General features: G+C 41.9%; 1 protein-coding gene across 2 annotated transcripts in view; it reads left to right on the top strand.

The window, feature by feature from the left end:
- LOC149321684 (ADP-ribosylation factor-like protein 3) overlaps positions 1-15,080 on the top strand; it is a 61,386-nt gene that overhangs the window by 35,145 nt on the left and 11,161 nt on the right. Inside the window, exons 16-19 of one of the 2 annotated variants that reach the window (XM_089526937.1) lie at positions 508-691; positions 1,013-1,125; positions 12,763-12,874; positions 14,174-14,317. In XM_089526937.1, coding sequence (XP_089383063.1) covers positions 508-691; positions 1,013-1,125; positions 12,763-12,874; positions 14,174-14,317 — 553 coding nt within the window. Of the gene's footprint in view, positions 1-507; positions 692-1,012; positions 1,126-8,249; positions 8,325-12,762; positions 12,875-14,173; positions 14,318-15,080 lie in introns of those variants that run through there. The other variant, XM_089526943.1, reaches the window with a different exon arrangement.

The raw sequence follows: 15,080 nt of genomic DNA, 5'->3' as shown, positions 1-15,080 counted from the left end.
TGTGTTTAGCTTGTGGGCTTGTGTTTAGCTTGTCTCTAGATCTTTTTCACATGTTCACCTGTCAAGCAAGATGTCAGCCATCCTGTATTTATGCATTTCATTTCCCCCCTGATTAAATGTAATACCTTGTATTTATTCCTGAAGAAATTCATTTTGTTAAGTTGTGGCCCACCTCCCCAATCTGTTTTGGTAATTTTGAACTCTGATTCTATCTTCTGTCATATTACCTTCCCCTCTTAATTTGGTGTAATCTGCACATTTGATAAGCATGCCCTTTATTCCATTGCTTCATGGTAAGCTCTCAACCAGCGGTGCTGTCCTGAGAAGGCTCCAGTTTGAAGAAAGGAGTTCTGAGTTCTGCTCTTAGCAACAGCGGCCTGGTGAGGCAAAGGAAGAGCCAAACTCCCTACTACAGGGACCCCATAGGTTTGGGCTCAGTCCAATTTAATTGTTCCAGAGGTTTATGTAATTCCTATATCCTTAATCAGACCCTCCTGCTCCTGGCAGGAGGGAATTTGCTTTCTCTTCTAGCACTGGCAGAGTTTTCATCTGTGCCTTCAAACCTCTTTGCGCTGACCTGGTGCTCCTGACTGAGCTTTGTGGGCACAAAGCCACTGTTGTAGCCTTGCTCTGGCATCCATTTACAAACAAGTGGGTCTGTGGTGCTGAAGATGGCTCCATTCAACTTTGGGTAAGTGCTAAATCAGCTGATGACTTCAACACATCTTCTGTATGTTGAGGATATTGACTGTCAGGGAGGCAGGAAAAATATTCATCCACTGAAGAGTTGAAATGTGGTTGACAAATAAATATTTGGGGCAGTTTAGGTTATAGTAAACAATTCTGCCTCAAAATTGTTAGAAAACCTATGGTCATAACAGATTCTTTTACCAAGTACCTTTGCAGTAAGAGCTATATTGTTTAAGCAACAAATGGGGCTGGGTATGGGGGAAACCTCCTTGCTAGTGACATGCGGTCCTTGGTAGAAACTGCTTATATGGTTTACACACAGAAAGAAGATGGTAAATACTGTGTACAAGACCTGATAGCCCCCAGGGGAATCACTTGCCTTTGCATTGACCAGGTTAATGGCTGCATTGTTGCCGGGGTCCATGACACCATTAGGTACGTATGGGATAATGTGTGTGACAGGAAGTTAAGGGATAATAGGACAGTCCATCTTTGAATGTGCTTTGGCTCTCACATTTTCTCCTTACAGAGTTTATGACCCAAGCTCTGGGGTGCAAGTTCAGACATACATAGGGCATCAAGACTCCATCAAAGGTCTCGTGCATGTACCAGAAAGGAAGCAGGTATGAGGGACTGAGAGCACCCCATTGATACACAAATCAAGAGAGTTGCAAATTCTCTCACTCTTGTTTCCAGGTTATGGTTGAACCAGCATATGGCAATGGGTATGCTCTGTTGATGTATATTCAAACCATGTTGCACTGTGACCAACATTTTGTTTTGAGAGCATGTTTGGTGTTTCAGGTCCATGGTGAAAGAGTGGACCCTTCCCATCCACAGGCGTACAGTTCCAGGTCCCCCTGCAGATAAGAAAAAACACAGATGCTCAAGCCCCATATTATTCAATGGATGCCAGTGTGCACGTGTCTATGTCAGTGCATGCACATGCTGCCATTCAATACAGTGAGGTGTGGTGATCTGCACGTAGTTGCCAATACAGCAGGTCCAATGTATAATGTTACTCTTTAGTGTTGTTATGTTCATTTTATTGTGCAGTGTGGCACCAGGACAGTATTGTTCCCATTCTTCCTGTATACTGCACCACACTGGCATTCCTCCAACAACCAGTCTTGTACATATGTGTGTTTGTATGTGTTTTGAAAAATCATAAATATTCTAGTTTACCTTGCAAATCTTTCAACACTACTCACACATGATCATCAACTAGGCAGTCCTGTAAACAGATCACAGTGTGATGAGAAGTACACCACTGTTACATTGGTGCAGATTCTACAGAAAACCCCTTTACTGCCATATCGAAGTAATTTTGTTGCAGTGACATATCTTGCATTGTGGCAGGGTAGTATGTGTGTTCCTTCAAGTCACCTGTTGACCTATGGCAACCCCATAAATTGCATAGGGTTTTCTTAGGCAAGGAATACACAGAAGTAGTTTTGCCAGTTCCTTCCTCTGAAATATTTCCTACAGCACCTCATATTCCTTGGCTGTTTCACACCCAAGTACTAACCAGATAGTAGTGAGGCTTCTTTCATATTGTAGCCCCCTTCACTATAAAATTGTCTGAATTAAAAAAAAAAACCAGAAAAATATTACCTAGAAAGAATGGAAATAAATCAATATGAACATCTCTATTAGTTATGCTGCCATCTTGGCCTCGGGTTGTTTTTACTAGTAATTTTCCATATCGCATAGAAAAATAGCAGACCGAACAGTTTTTTTCCCTGAATCTGTCTGGTTCTACTAACAACAGCTGGTAGCAAGATGAATTCCAAAATGAACAGGAATTAAGTCCTAACAGAAAGAGGGGGAATCAAATTAATGCCCAAAATTGGATATATAGAATAACAGTAAAAAGCAGGTATATCAGTCTAATTTAATATCATTTATCACTTAAAAAAATCAAAATCACACTCAAATTACATTAGCACAATTAAAATAGAAATAAAAAAAATCACTTCAACTTAAGTCAGCTTCAGTGATGTAGAATATATTTGGCTGTACTGACCAAGCAACTAGAAATGGCTGATAGATAATCACATTATCCTCAAGTATAAATATTAAATTACTGAGAAGGCCAAAGCCCCTGTGGGCTTTAAAATGTTCAGCCAAAAAGTAGAGGGAGTTGGCACTGAACAATCATGTTCTTATCAGCCTCTGGTGCCTTCCCAGATAAAGAAATCAAAACATTACATACCAACAGTATCCTGGGTAGAGTGGCAGTTAGCCAAGACCTTCTCAGTGTTGCTAAGGATTATGGAGCACATGCTTGGTTTGCATGGGTAACCACTCTTGCCAGAAGCATAGTGCAAGAGCCAGGGGGGGAAATCCCTTGAATCACGCTGCCCCCTGGTGACCTGACTGTAGACTGGGCTGATTTCCTACATGGCTGAACAACCTAAAGTGAATCCCTCACAAAACAGTTTCCTAGTTCACTGTTTTAGTGCAAATCTATGTAAGTTCTGGAGAAGTGTGTATACCATCAGGAAGATCCTGCACAGATCTCATAACTTGACTTGTACTGATAGTACAATGCCTTGCAGGCTGGCACCTTTCATTCCCTTGTACAGTAGCTGGATGGGGGACTGAAAAACCAAGACATTAAAGTATTATTCTGTTAGGATTCAGCGAGACACGCCAACCAGTAATTTTTTTCTGAACTCTAGTGAGGACTGTGGGTAGTTAATGAAAGCTGTCTTCAGGGATTGCTAATGCTGCCATCCTCTAACCTGTACTATTCTTTGCTTCCCTCCAGTATGTGTCAGTCTCACTGGATGGTACAGTATGCATGTGGAAGGCCTATTGCCAAGGGGAATAACCTGAGGCCTAGCTCATGTGGCATTTTCCTAGTCCTGCTTTAATGCTACCCAGGAATCTGAACTCTGGCATTCTCTGCTTCTGTATCAGTGAAGAGATACATTTCCACCTGCTGACTGCACAAGAAAGCCTGCAAATACATGAGTAGCTGCATCTGTGAGATTCTCAGAAACAAGAAAATACCTGGGTGGGGTTGCCAGTGGCCAAGGGTGAGGCTTTATGCTGTGATGCTTCCTGTCCCTCACATAAATATACGTCCCCTTCCCCTTTGCCTCTCTTCTTTTTTTCTCTCTGCTGTCATAGAGGACACCAAAAATAAAATAATGTTTTTGAAAATCCAACATTTGTAGTGAGAATAAATGATGTCAGTTAAGTACATAAAAGCCAGTATGGAATACTGTCAATAATTCATTTTGAGCTCTGCCTGGGGCCAGGTCCTGCTGCATTAACTAGATTGAGCTTCAAGGGGATAAACAATTTGCACATGGGAGGGAGATGGAAGAACTTCAAAAGACCAGCCATGAGCAGTGATTGGGTACTCTCAGCCAGCCTGAAGCTTGCAGAATATATTCACATCACGGAGCCATCTTTAGATATTCTTTGTTTATTGATACCTTAAGAAGCAGTGAAACCTAGACCCAAATAGTACATGTCCTTGCACATGAGCTGAAAGTCTTTCCCCTGGTATGATCAGAGCTTTTAGTCTTATAAGTGTTACTTCCCCCCCCCCCCCCTTTTGCCATATCCAGACAGTTTTCTGTGTTTCCCTTTTCTGGATGTGCTGCACTTAATATATAGGAAAAAATTCTTCTTCAAAACAGCACATCTACTACTACAGGTATACCTCAAATGATGAAGTAGATGCATTCCTGGGAATTACTTCTTTAACAGAAAATGTGGTGCAAGAGACAGAAATAACACGGGGAAAAATAGGAATGAGTTCCTACACCAGAAAAAGACATTCATCATCTTTCAGCAATTTTAAATTCAAAACTTAACAAAATCCCCATGTGAAATGAAGCAACTATGTCAGGCATGCCTTGCATAAGGAAACAAAAACATTTTGAACCTTCTGGAGACCCTTTGAAGGCATCTCCCAAAATGCACACAGAGATTTTTTTTTTCTTTTTTCCACCAGACTCCACTTTCCTTATGATTTCCATTCTGGTAGCCAGATTGACACTTAAAAAAAAACACCAACAAGCTAGAGATATATGGTCAATCTAATCTGCTTTCCCCTTTTTTCCATGTGTTGCTGTTCATGCATGCTTAGGGCCCATTCCCACTTACTGAAAAATCCGATTCCCGCTCCAGCTCCACTTCAGTGTGTTAATCAATTCCAAAAGGTCCCTCATTCATACTACAAATTGGGACCTTTTGGGATCGCTGTTTTTTGGCACGATTCTTGTCCCCATTAGTTGGCACCTTTTCCCCGGCCTGGCTTTGGCCCTTCTCCCGGTTTCTGTGCTCCCTCCCCCGGCCAGACATTGGCCCCTTCCCCAGTCTCCACACTCCATTCCCCAACCTGTCACCCAGCGTGGATCTGCTGCTTGAGCTGGGGGAGAGGTCAGTGGTGGCCCTGGCAGGCAGCTCAGGGAGGTGGAGGAGGACTGGGCTTAGGGCTCAGGGTTCAGGGCCCAGGCAGGGAGCAGGTGGGGAGCCCTTCCTCCGTCTCTGCCAGGCCGGCCCCCTCTCACTGCTCCGGAGCGTGTGTGGTGCCAGCTCTTCCAGGATGACCTCTCGGCCCTGGACCCGCTCCGATGGCAGTGGCATGCCAATGGGTGAGTTGTTCTGCGGGCGCTAGGCCAGAGGTCGGTAGCGCAGTAGGTCGGAGGAGAAGGAGGCACCCTGGAGGGCAGAGATGGCACCCGCCACTGACTCCATCCATCCTTCCATCCGTCCCCCTATGCAGGTACCTGGGCCCACAAGAGGCCTGCAGAGGGGACAATGGGTGAAGGAGGGCAGCTGCTGCTCACAGGAGCTGGGTCTGTGGGGAAGGCCAAGTGGAGGGGAGGAGGATGGAGGCAAGGCTGGGGCAGGGGACAAGGCAAAGTTGGGGAACAGAGCCCAGAGGCCGGGGGAGGGAGCTGGGAGGAGGCATGGGGAGACATTTTTAAAAAATAAAGCAAAATTAATTGAAATAGCAACAGAATGGTTAAGCTGAAAGTAATTGCTTGACCAATCTATCTATTTTGTGATTAATTTTTTTAAAAAAAAAAAGGACCCCAAAAGGCAGCACTGGGGGTGTGTGTGAGACATCTCTGGGGATGGATGGCACACACCCCTCTGCCATTTGTCCCTCCCCTCAAAAAGAATCGATTCTGATCTGGCATTTCCACTGTTAGGAATTGCATCAGAATCAGTTATTCCCAAAACAACCTCAAAATAACTGCTACCAAACAAACTGCATGTGTTCCGCATTATCCCCACTGGAATTGATTCAATGAGGATCAGAATCGATATCCAGTGGGAACTAGGGTCTTATGCCCCGCATCACGATTCGGAGTTAAACATTGTGGGAACAACCCCTTAGTAAGGGATTCTGGAAGCAGCTGCTGTTCACCTTGCCTATACCAGCTACAGTAGGATCAGTCAGAATACAACCCCATTCTTTCTCAGCACAGGCTTGATTTCATTAATACAGATATCATCTGCAATTTGATATTGAAAGTCTGTATTTCCAGAACTCTCCTTCAGCCTTCTCCCTATGCTGATGTTGTTAAAAAGCCTTCCAGCTAGACAAAGGACAAGGAGGAAAGTGGAGCTGGGCAGGCATAAAAAGACTTTATATTACTGCAGAACACTCTTATAGTGCTGCTATTTCACTTTCACTGCTCTGTCTGCCTCCTGTGGAATTCTGGGATTTACAGTTTAGGGAAATGCATTTAAAATTCTCAGCCAGAGAGCTTTTAAGCCTCACTGAACTACAAACTCCTGAATGCTTCAGGAAGCAGCCAGAGCAGTAAAAGTGAAATGGCAACGCTATAAAAGTGTAGTGCAGTTATCTCCTTGGTAAAAAAGGAGCTTCCTTGTCAGAGGCTTTGTGAAACTGAGATATGCCTGTATTGTAATTACCAGCACAATGTGATTATACAAATGCATCTACTGACCATTTTTATGAGGATATGAGGATAAAAAACAATACCCCTGCTGATTTACGTGTATTGCTTTTATATGTTTTAAATAACATTTATTACATATGTATTTGAAAACTTCCCCTGAAGGTGTGGCTAACTCGGCACTCTGGGACTAAAAAAGACACTGTAGCTAAAGCGTTTTATGGAGAACTAAATTCACCTTTTTCATTTAGCCTGCATATAACACCTGATGACCAGACGTAAAATGGGTCCTGTAACAGAAAAAGCCAAAGCACAATAAAATGCAACTGGCTTATTCTCCCAGCCCTTATTTAGTTCCTTCTGGGTTGCCAAGCAGAATGGAAAACTTGTTGTGCTGGAACAACCTACTGCATAGACCTGGGCACATCATAGCCATGACCTTTACAACCACATGGCCTATACCATACCCTGACAAACCAAAAAAGTGGGGGCTTTTCCCCTGACATCAACTGTCTTCTCCAGTGGTATTGGTGCCCTTATGTTCTTTACTCCTTTTGAAGCCTATGTTCTGCTTTTCAGTGTTGATGCCTTGCCCTTATGAGGAAGTTTTCTTTTTAGTTTTGAAAACAGACTTGATCACACAAGACTGGCTGTGCCATTATGTACAGCAAGACCGTTACCTCAAACAGCAGTTTTTGGGTTTCATGAGAAGAAAAGCAAATTCTTACATTACTCAATTTTATATTTTCCCTATTGTTATTATTTACTTCCAGGGAGGGTAAGAAATGTAACAGGATTTTATTCTCTCCAGTGTCAAAATGACACCTTGGAAACAAAGGCAGTATCTACACTGCAGAAATAATGCAGTTTGACACCACTTTAACTGCCATGATTCCATCCTATGGAATCCTGGGATTTGTAGTTTGTTGTGGCACCAGAACTCTCTGACAGAGAAAGCTAAATATCTCACAAAACTATAAATCCCAAAATAACATAGCAGTCAGCCATGGCAGCTAAAGCAGTGTCAAACAGCACAGGTGCAGTTTAAGCATTGTATAAGGTTCTAGACAAGTTTTTTCATCATTATCTTCTTCTGCCATTCATTAAATTTTCTGGTGGCTCCAGGTGACAATATCCTCTTCTCGCAACCCTTTCATATTTTCTCAGTGCTGCTTCCATCCTTTTCTTACTGGGAATGGAATAGTTGCACAATGCTGTGCTAATGTGAGGAGCCCTCCATGTTCAACTCCTCCTTAAATGGGGTTGGAACAGGAGGATCCATCAGCAGGTTGTGTCAGATAGCAAAATGTGTTGGGCTGGCTCTAATATAAGCAAACATTACCAATCTTGACAATGATAATCATAGCAAATTTATTTGTACTATAGATGATTACACACTATAAATGTTCAATTAATGTTTGATAAATTGTATTGCAATATATTGTAAAGACTATATTGTAAACGCCTATTGTTAATCTCACCTAGATGAATTACCATGTTTAAAACAGGAACTTTTTTGCATTACCATTTGAAGATCTGTAAGAAATGAGATTCTCTATCTCTACCTCATTTTTTCTACTTGTGCCTCTTCCTGGCCAGGCAGTGATGCTACTGATGTACAATAAACCTACTGTTCTGCTTTGACTACCTCTTGAGTTGCTGCTGAAATTCTCTGGGATTCAACTGATGGGAACTGATCAGATAACTTACAGTTACTGGGGATTCCTGTTTCTGGAGAAGGTACCTGCACTTGCAAAACCTGCAGACAGTGTTGGTTATGGAGCATCACACTCCTACCCCCTTTAACCATATACATTTGGCAACACCCTTCACATGTTAAGATGACAGTAAATATTTAGTACTTGTAAAGAATACAGAAGTGCTTTGGCCCAAACTGTGGCCCCATTCCCACTCAGCTATTTGCCCTGGATGGAACTGGGCAGATTCGGATCCCCCCTCCTGAATCCCTCTGGAAGCAAGTGCCCACTATCATTTACCTTAATCAGGGTTATTTACCCCTGAATGACATTGCAGCTCTTTGCGGAGAGTTCACATTTGCAGTACCGGTTTAAAATGAAGGCTCCTTTGCTGTCAATCAAATTCACTTCCGCTTTCATCAAAAGTGACGTTTCCTGCAGCAATTGGCCAACAGAATGGATGCTTTCCCTCCTCCTTTAAAAAAAAAAAACTGGCAGCAGAGTGCGCATATTCTGTCAAATTTAAAAACCTCCAGGTGTGTGTGTGTGTGTGTTGTGTGTAGCAAAAGCATTCACTCTTGTATCAATTTGCCAAATTGAAAGGGAAACATTTGTAACAATTCACATTGTAGCATTCTCATTTTAAACAAAAAATAATAATATTTTAAAAACACTCTTGTAAAAAGGCTGCCGTTCCGGGAGCAAGCAAATGAAAGGGAAAATGTAGCACAAGTAGATACACATTCTATCTATATGTATCATGCAAAAATCATTTGCATAGTCTGTAAAAAAAAAAATTAAAAAAATAGAGAGAGAAAGCTGCCTGGTGCGAGAGGGAGACTTGTTCCATTCTCTGCCCTCCCTCTGACCATGCCTCCCCTGAACTTGACCCTTCTTCCGGCTCCATCCTACTCCTACTCCTACTCCGTCACCCCAGTTGCCCTTGGCACTCTTCCTCTGGCTCCATCTCACCCTGATTGCCCTTGGCACCCTTCCTCCGGCTCCATCTCACCCAGACTCTCTTGGCACCCTTTCTCAAGGCTCCTTCCTTCTCCTCCTCCTCCTCCTCCATCACCCCGATGAAGGGGAGGCTTGTTCCACCCTCTTCCTTGCCTCTGACCTAAATCCCGCCCCTGAACTTGACCCGAACATGACCGGGGACATGTTCATATTGACAGAAACCATTTTTTTCCAAAAGATACAGCTTTTACTCCGCTCTCAAAAGACCCGCGCCAAGGGACATTTGCCCCTGAACGGGTGTGAAAGCCTCGTTTTCGCTTGTGAAAGGATCGGGACCAATATGAACTTCCTGTGGTTAATCCGAGTTCTGATCCGGGGTAAAAGGTAGTCTGAATGGCCCCTGTATATGTCATTATGATCCGCAGAGTGTGCCAGAGCTATTTTTTGCTGCTAGACTGCAGAAAATCAAAGAGCTTGCTACTTTTGCCATCTCAGAAAATCTGGGATGGGAAAAGTTTCATTAAAACTTAAGTCCTTTGTATCATGTTGATAAAAGTATTTCCCCATGTCACACACATGTAAACAAAATTGATACTCTATTCTGATAATAATAATAATAATAATAATAATAATAATAATAATATTTATTTGTTTATTTATTTATTACCCACCCAATCATGAAGAATCAGGGCGGGTTACAACAGTAAAGAAAATGCATAACAATTAACAATAACAATAATAACATAACAAATCACAATAGCAATAAATAGCAAAAAAAATACATAGCAAATAACAACAACTATAGAAAGAACAATGAAAAATGTATGGCAATTAACATAGCAAATCAAAAATACAAAATCAATCCCCTTAACAATAAAATAATAATACAGAAAGAATCAAAATTACATCATGAAGAATACAAAGTACCAAAAAAAATGCATGACATGGCATAATAATAGTCAAAAACATAACATAGCATAACATAATAATCTAAACAACCATCCCCAACTCTCCCCCGGCAACAAAACAACAGTCAGTTATCAACAATGTGTGGATAAAGGTTTCCTGGAATCTCTCCATAATTCTACAGGCTTCTCTAACTTCTCTCATGAGAAATCTGAAGCCCTTCAGTTCTGCTCATGGTATGGGAATTTGTGCCTCTCCAAGCGGACTTTGAGCTCCCAGCTTCCACAAGCAACAGGTAGCATGGTCAAGGAAGGATATTACTTGTAATCCACAAACTGGTACTGCCAGGCAAAAAGTTCGTGGCTCCACCAGTTATAAGATTTTGGTTACGTCTACACTGCAGAAATAATGCAGTTTGACACCGCTTTAACTGCCACGGCTCCATGCTAGGGAATTCTATACTATGGATACAGTTGCTGTTTACTTTGCTACACACTGCTGCATTACAGTCAGCTACAACAGAATTCCCATTCTTTCTCAACTCAAATGTTATTGCACTGTTTGTAGCAGATTCCTCCTGCAACCTGTCACTGAAAGTCTTGTGTTTCTCTGGCCTTCCTTTACCATCATTCCAATGCTGATGCTACTATTTAAAAAAAAAACTAGGCAGAGGACAAGAAGGATAAGCACAATCTGGATGGGCATTAAAACAACTTTACAGAAAGGACTTCTTTGTCAGAGACTTTGTTAAGTGGTTTTCCAGTATTAGTTAGAAACCATACTTAATAGCTAATGATCACCCTTTTTGCTAATTGAACTAATCCCATTAAAGTCCTCTCACCCATTACAGCATGTGGCACTAAATTTCATAAATTAATTATTCATAAATTAATCGTTATGCAGCTACTTTTACCTACTGTCAATGAAGTTCATTGGGAAACTTTTAATTATCATAAACAGGAGAAAAATTCTGATCCTCCCCCAACAATGCATAATTTTATAAGCAATCACCATGTTCCTCTTGAGGATTACAGTAGGCCCTTGGTAGCTGCTGAGGTTTGACTTCCTGAGGATACCAAAATTTGTGGATGGTCAGATCTCATTGAATACGATGGTGTAGTGAAATGGTATCTCTTATATGAAATGGCAAAATCAAGGTTTGCTTTCTGGAATGCATATGTATTTTACAACATTTTCAAGCACTGGATGGTTAAATCTGTGAATAAGGAATCTATTGATATGGAGGCCTGACTGTATTTTTTTTCCTTTTTGAGGGGAATATTAAAGCATCGACACATTCACACTTTTGTAGTACGCAAAAACAATTTAGTCAATTTGACTACTCCTTTTTCACTTGCACTTCTCCCAGCTGTACAATATCTTTTTTGAGATGGAGCAATGCAGTTTGAACAGTATTCCAAATAAGGCTGCACTACAGTGCTATAGAAAGATATTTTGTGACTGAACAATTTATTTTCAGCTCCTTTTCTAATAATTCTTAGAACAGAATTTGCCTCCCCGTCCCCCACTGTTGCTATTGAGTCTTGTTCATTAAGCTATCCAGCCCCAGTCAAAGATCTGTTTCCTGAATAGTATCAGACTGCCAAGTCAGTGGATCCATTAGTGAATTATGGTTAGGTTTTTTAAAAAATTTACTTCTGCATGCATCATTCTACATTTAAACTGAAGAGATGCTATTTCCCCCCATTCAGCCACTATGGAGAGCTCTGTTTGGAGCTCGCTGAAGCCTACTTGAGTTCTTCCAAATATTTTGATGTCATCTGCAAATCTGACACCTTTCTTTTTCACACTAATGCTTCAGGCAACTGTCTTGATTGAAAAGCAGGATTGCAGAGTAACATTCTCTTTAGGCCAGGAAACAGGAGTTTAGCATAGAAAATAGGACTACAAAGCCAGGGCTTCCAATAAACCTGTTAAATGTATTTTGAACCATGCAGAGCTTAAATATCCAAGAATGTAAACATTCATAGGGAGTGTGGGAAGGCTAGGCACTGATTGTATATGCTCCTGCAAAAAATTATTTTAAGAAAAAGTTAAATGCTATTGATATTGTACTGGTACATCTACAATAGACTTAGGTTTTCAAGGAGCCACTCAACAGATTAATAATGTAAGACATTCATTCCAAGTAAGGGAATTCTTTGGCACAACCTTAAAACAGTCATAATTAGCATCAGAAAACATCTTAAAGAGATGCCTTGGGCCTACTAGAGAAAAGAACAGTGCTGGCAGAAAATCCTGTAGAGAATGAAATTAGATCCAACCCAAATGAGTCCTGTCTATGGCTTAGCTCCCAAGCTCCCTTATTTATGACTACTACACATCCAACATGGTCAGATCATCAAGTCACCTGAGAGGAAACCATTCCCCTCTAAGCTGTACATGGAAAGAGATAGTAACCTAAGAGTATGTTTAACTTTTGTGGTGGGGATAGCATCTTTTGCCTTTAACTTCAACAGGGAAGACTAGACTGGGTCATGTTAGGGCGACAGCTGGTGTGGGGGGATTTACCTAGGGTATTACTAAACACCCTGGGTAAATGGAGAGACAAAAGCTAATTCTGGAGTCATAATCCTCTTCCTTTTCCCTGCCAGAGCCAGGCATGTCAGTCACGCAGCTGGGACCAAGTTGCCACCAGCACAAGCAGCTTCTGTACCTAGTTGTGCAGAGGATGAAGAGAGCCTGACCATGGGTGAAGTGCAGAAGGTGAGTAAATTATCATGGACTTGTCATAATGAGACTCTTGGTGTCTGACTCTAGGATAGAAACTGCTGCCAGCCTGCTCTCCAGAATGATACTTATTGGTGTTATGGGGGTCACATTTAGCATCTGTAAAAAGGGGGAGTTACAAAAATTTTTTGCAGTGGGGAGTATTGCGGTTCCAGTCAGTCAATTTATTCCATCCACCATGGTATACCTCTTGATTCCCCCTCCCACCTGGATTCCCCACCCCACTCAATAGAATCATAGAGTTGAAAGAGACCCCAAGAGCCATCCAGTCCAACCCCCTGTCATGTGGGAACACACAATCAAACAGATGGGCATCAAGTCTCTGCTTGAAAACCTCCAAAGACTCCACCACTCTCCAAGACAGTATGTACCACTGTCAACCAGCTCTTACTGAAGGGCCCTCCCTCCAGTCCATCTGCCATGGTCCAGGCCTCAGAGGGAGAGAAGATCTGCTGGCCTTTCCCCCTTCCCCACTGCCATTCCCTTCTGCTTTTGTGTCTTGTCTCTTTAGGTTGGAAGCCTGAGGGCAGGGAAACGTCTAATTAACAATTTGTAAGCCGCTCTGATAGCCGCTTTGGCTGAAGAGTGGGGTATAAATAATAATAATAATAATAATAATTATTATTATTATTATTATTATTACTGTCAGGAAGTTCTTTCTAATGTTTAGATGGAATTTCTTTTCCTGTAGTTCCATATCCTGCTGGAACTTTGTGCACTCAACACATGCTGAGTTCTCACTGGGCTGCTTCTGAGGGGTTCCCTTTGTATTTTTACTCAATATTGGTTGCACTTCTGCAAATCTTGGGGTGTCTTCTAGTTTGGTACCAACTTTCTTGTGTTGGCTGTTCTGTCAACATGAACAACAACTGCATGGTGAGATAGGGCAATATAATAAAAGTGCAGGAAAAGAGAATTATTATATCAATAATGCAGGCTAGTAGAATCTGTTCTGTCAGCAGGAAAGCTATGTGGGCAAAATATATGAATGTGAGACATTTCAGTCCATCCTCAGAGCTGCTAAAGGCTGGTGTTGGCCAAAGTCCACTCAGAAGAGCTGTGGGGGAAGGCTGAGAAGCAAATTACAGGGTAGGATGAAGGCTCAAAAACATGTTACTGCAGGTCTAGGAAAAAACTAGGATCTCATCTCTACAGTAAAGGCAGAAACATTAGAAGTGTGCTTCTGTAAGCTTAATGCCTTGCCACTTTTTCCCACTCTGGGTTAGAAACAAGAGTAGAAGACCCAGTCATTCAACCTCTATTATTGCACCATAGGGACTTCTCTCAGTCATCCAAAAACTCAAAGGCTCTGAAGAACAGGAATTGAGGATTGTTCTGCTAGGCCTGGATAATGCTGGAAAGACCACATTGCTAAAGCGCCTGGCATCAGAGGAAGTCAATACCATCACCCCCACACAGGTAAGGACTACAGCAAAGAAGATCAGTGCTTCAGGGTAGGGAGGGGGAATGGATTGCATAATTTCACACAGAAAGTCTTAAACACGCTTGACAAGCAGGATCCTAACCAGCCTCTTCCTGCAGCTTCCACACTCCTTCTCACCATGTGGAACTGAGACATTTCTTCAGAACACAGCCAGCAGCAGCATCTTGTTCTTCACAGCACCACTCGCCTCCTGTGCCAATAGCTATTGAGGCTGGCTCATACCTAGAACGTTGGCATGGGAAGGTTGAGGGAGAAATGAACCCACTAAATCAAGTTAGTTACTTAAAATTTTGCTCATCTAAGTTCTCATTATCAATTATAATATAGTCACACTATATTACATGCAGCACATTGCAATTTGCAATGGGAAAAGAAGAGGAAGATGCTGAACTCCCATCCCATTACTTCTCCCTTGCAAATCATCATTTCATTCTGAAATGCTTTGCCATAACAGCTGCAAAGGGGCTTATTATTCCACTTGCTTGTCCATGACATGTAGCTAAGATTCAAGTCAAATATTTTACAGAAATGTATGAAATTTAGAGATGGGGAGCATATGGCCCTCCAGGGGTTGCTGCTAGTTGCAGCTTACAATATCCCTCATCACTTTCTATGATTACTAGAGCTGTTGCGAACAACAGTCCAACAATATATCAACAGTCACACACTTTCTCTGCGCCCTTTAGAAATAGGTTATTTAGGCAATATGTATGATGTGGTTAGTTTCACTTTCATCAC

The sequence above is a fragment of the Sceloporus occidentalis genome, unplaced genomic scaffold (genome assembly GCF_023333645.1).
Source record: "Sceloporus occidentalis isolate IW3139 unplaced genomic scaffold, rSceOcc1.0.p SCAF_1, whole genome shotgun sequence".
Classification (NCBI taxonomy): Eukaryota; Metazoa; Chordata; class Lepidosauria; order Squamata; family Phrynosomatidae; genus Sceloporus; species Sceloporus occidentalis.
This window is presented reverse-complemented; position numbering and strand designations above follow the sequence as displayed.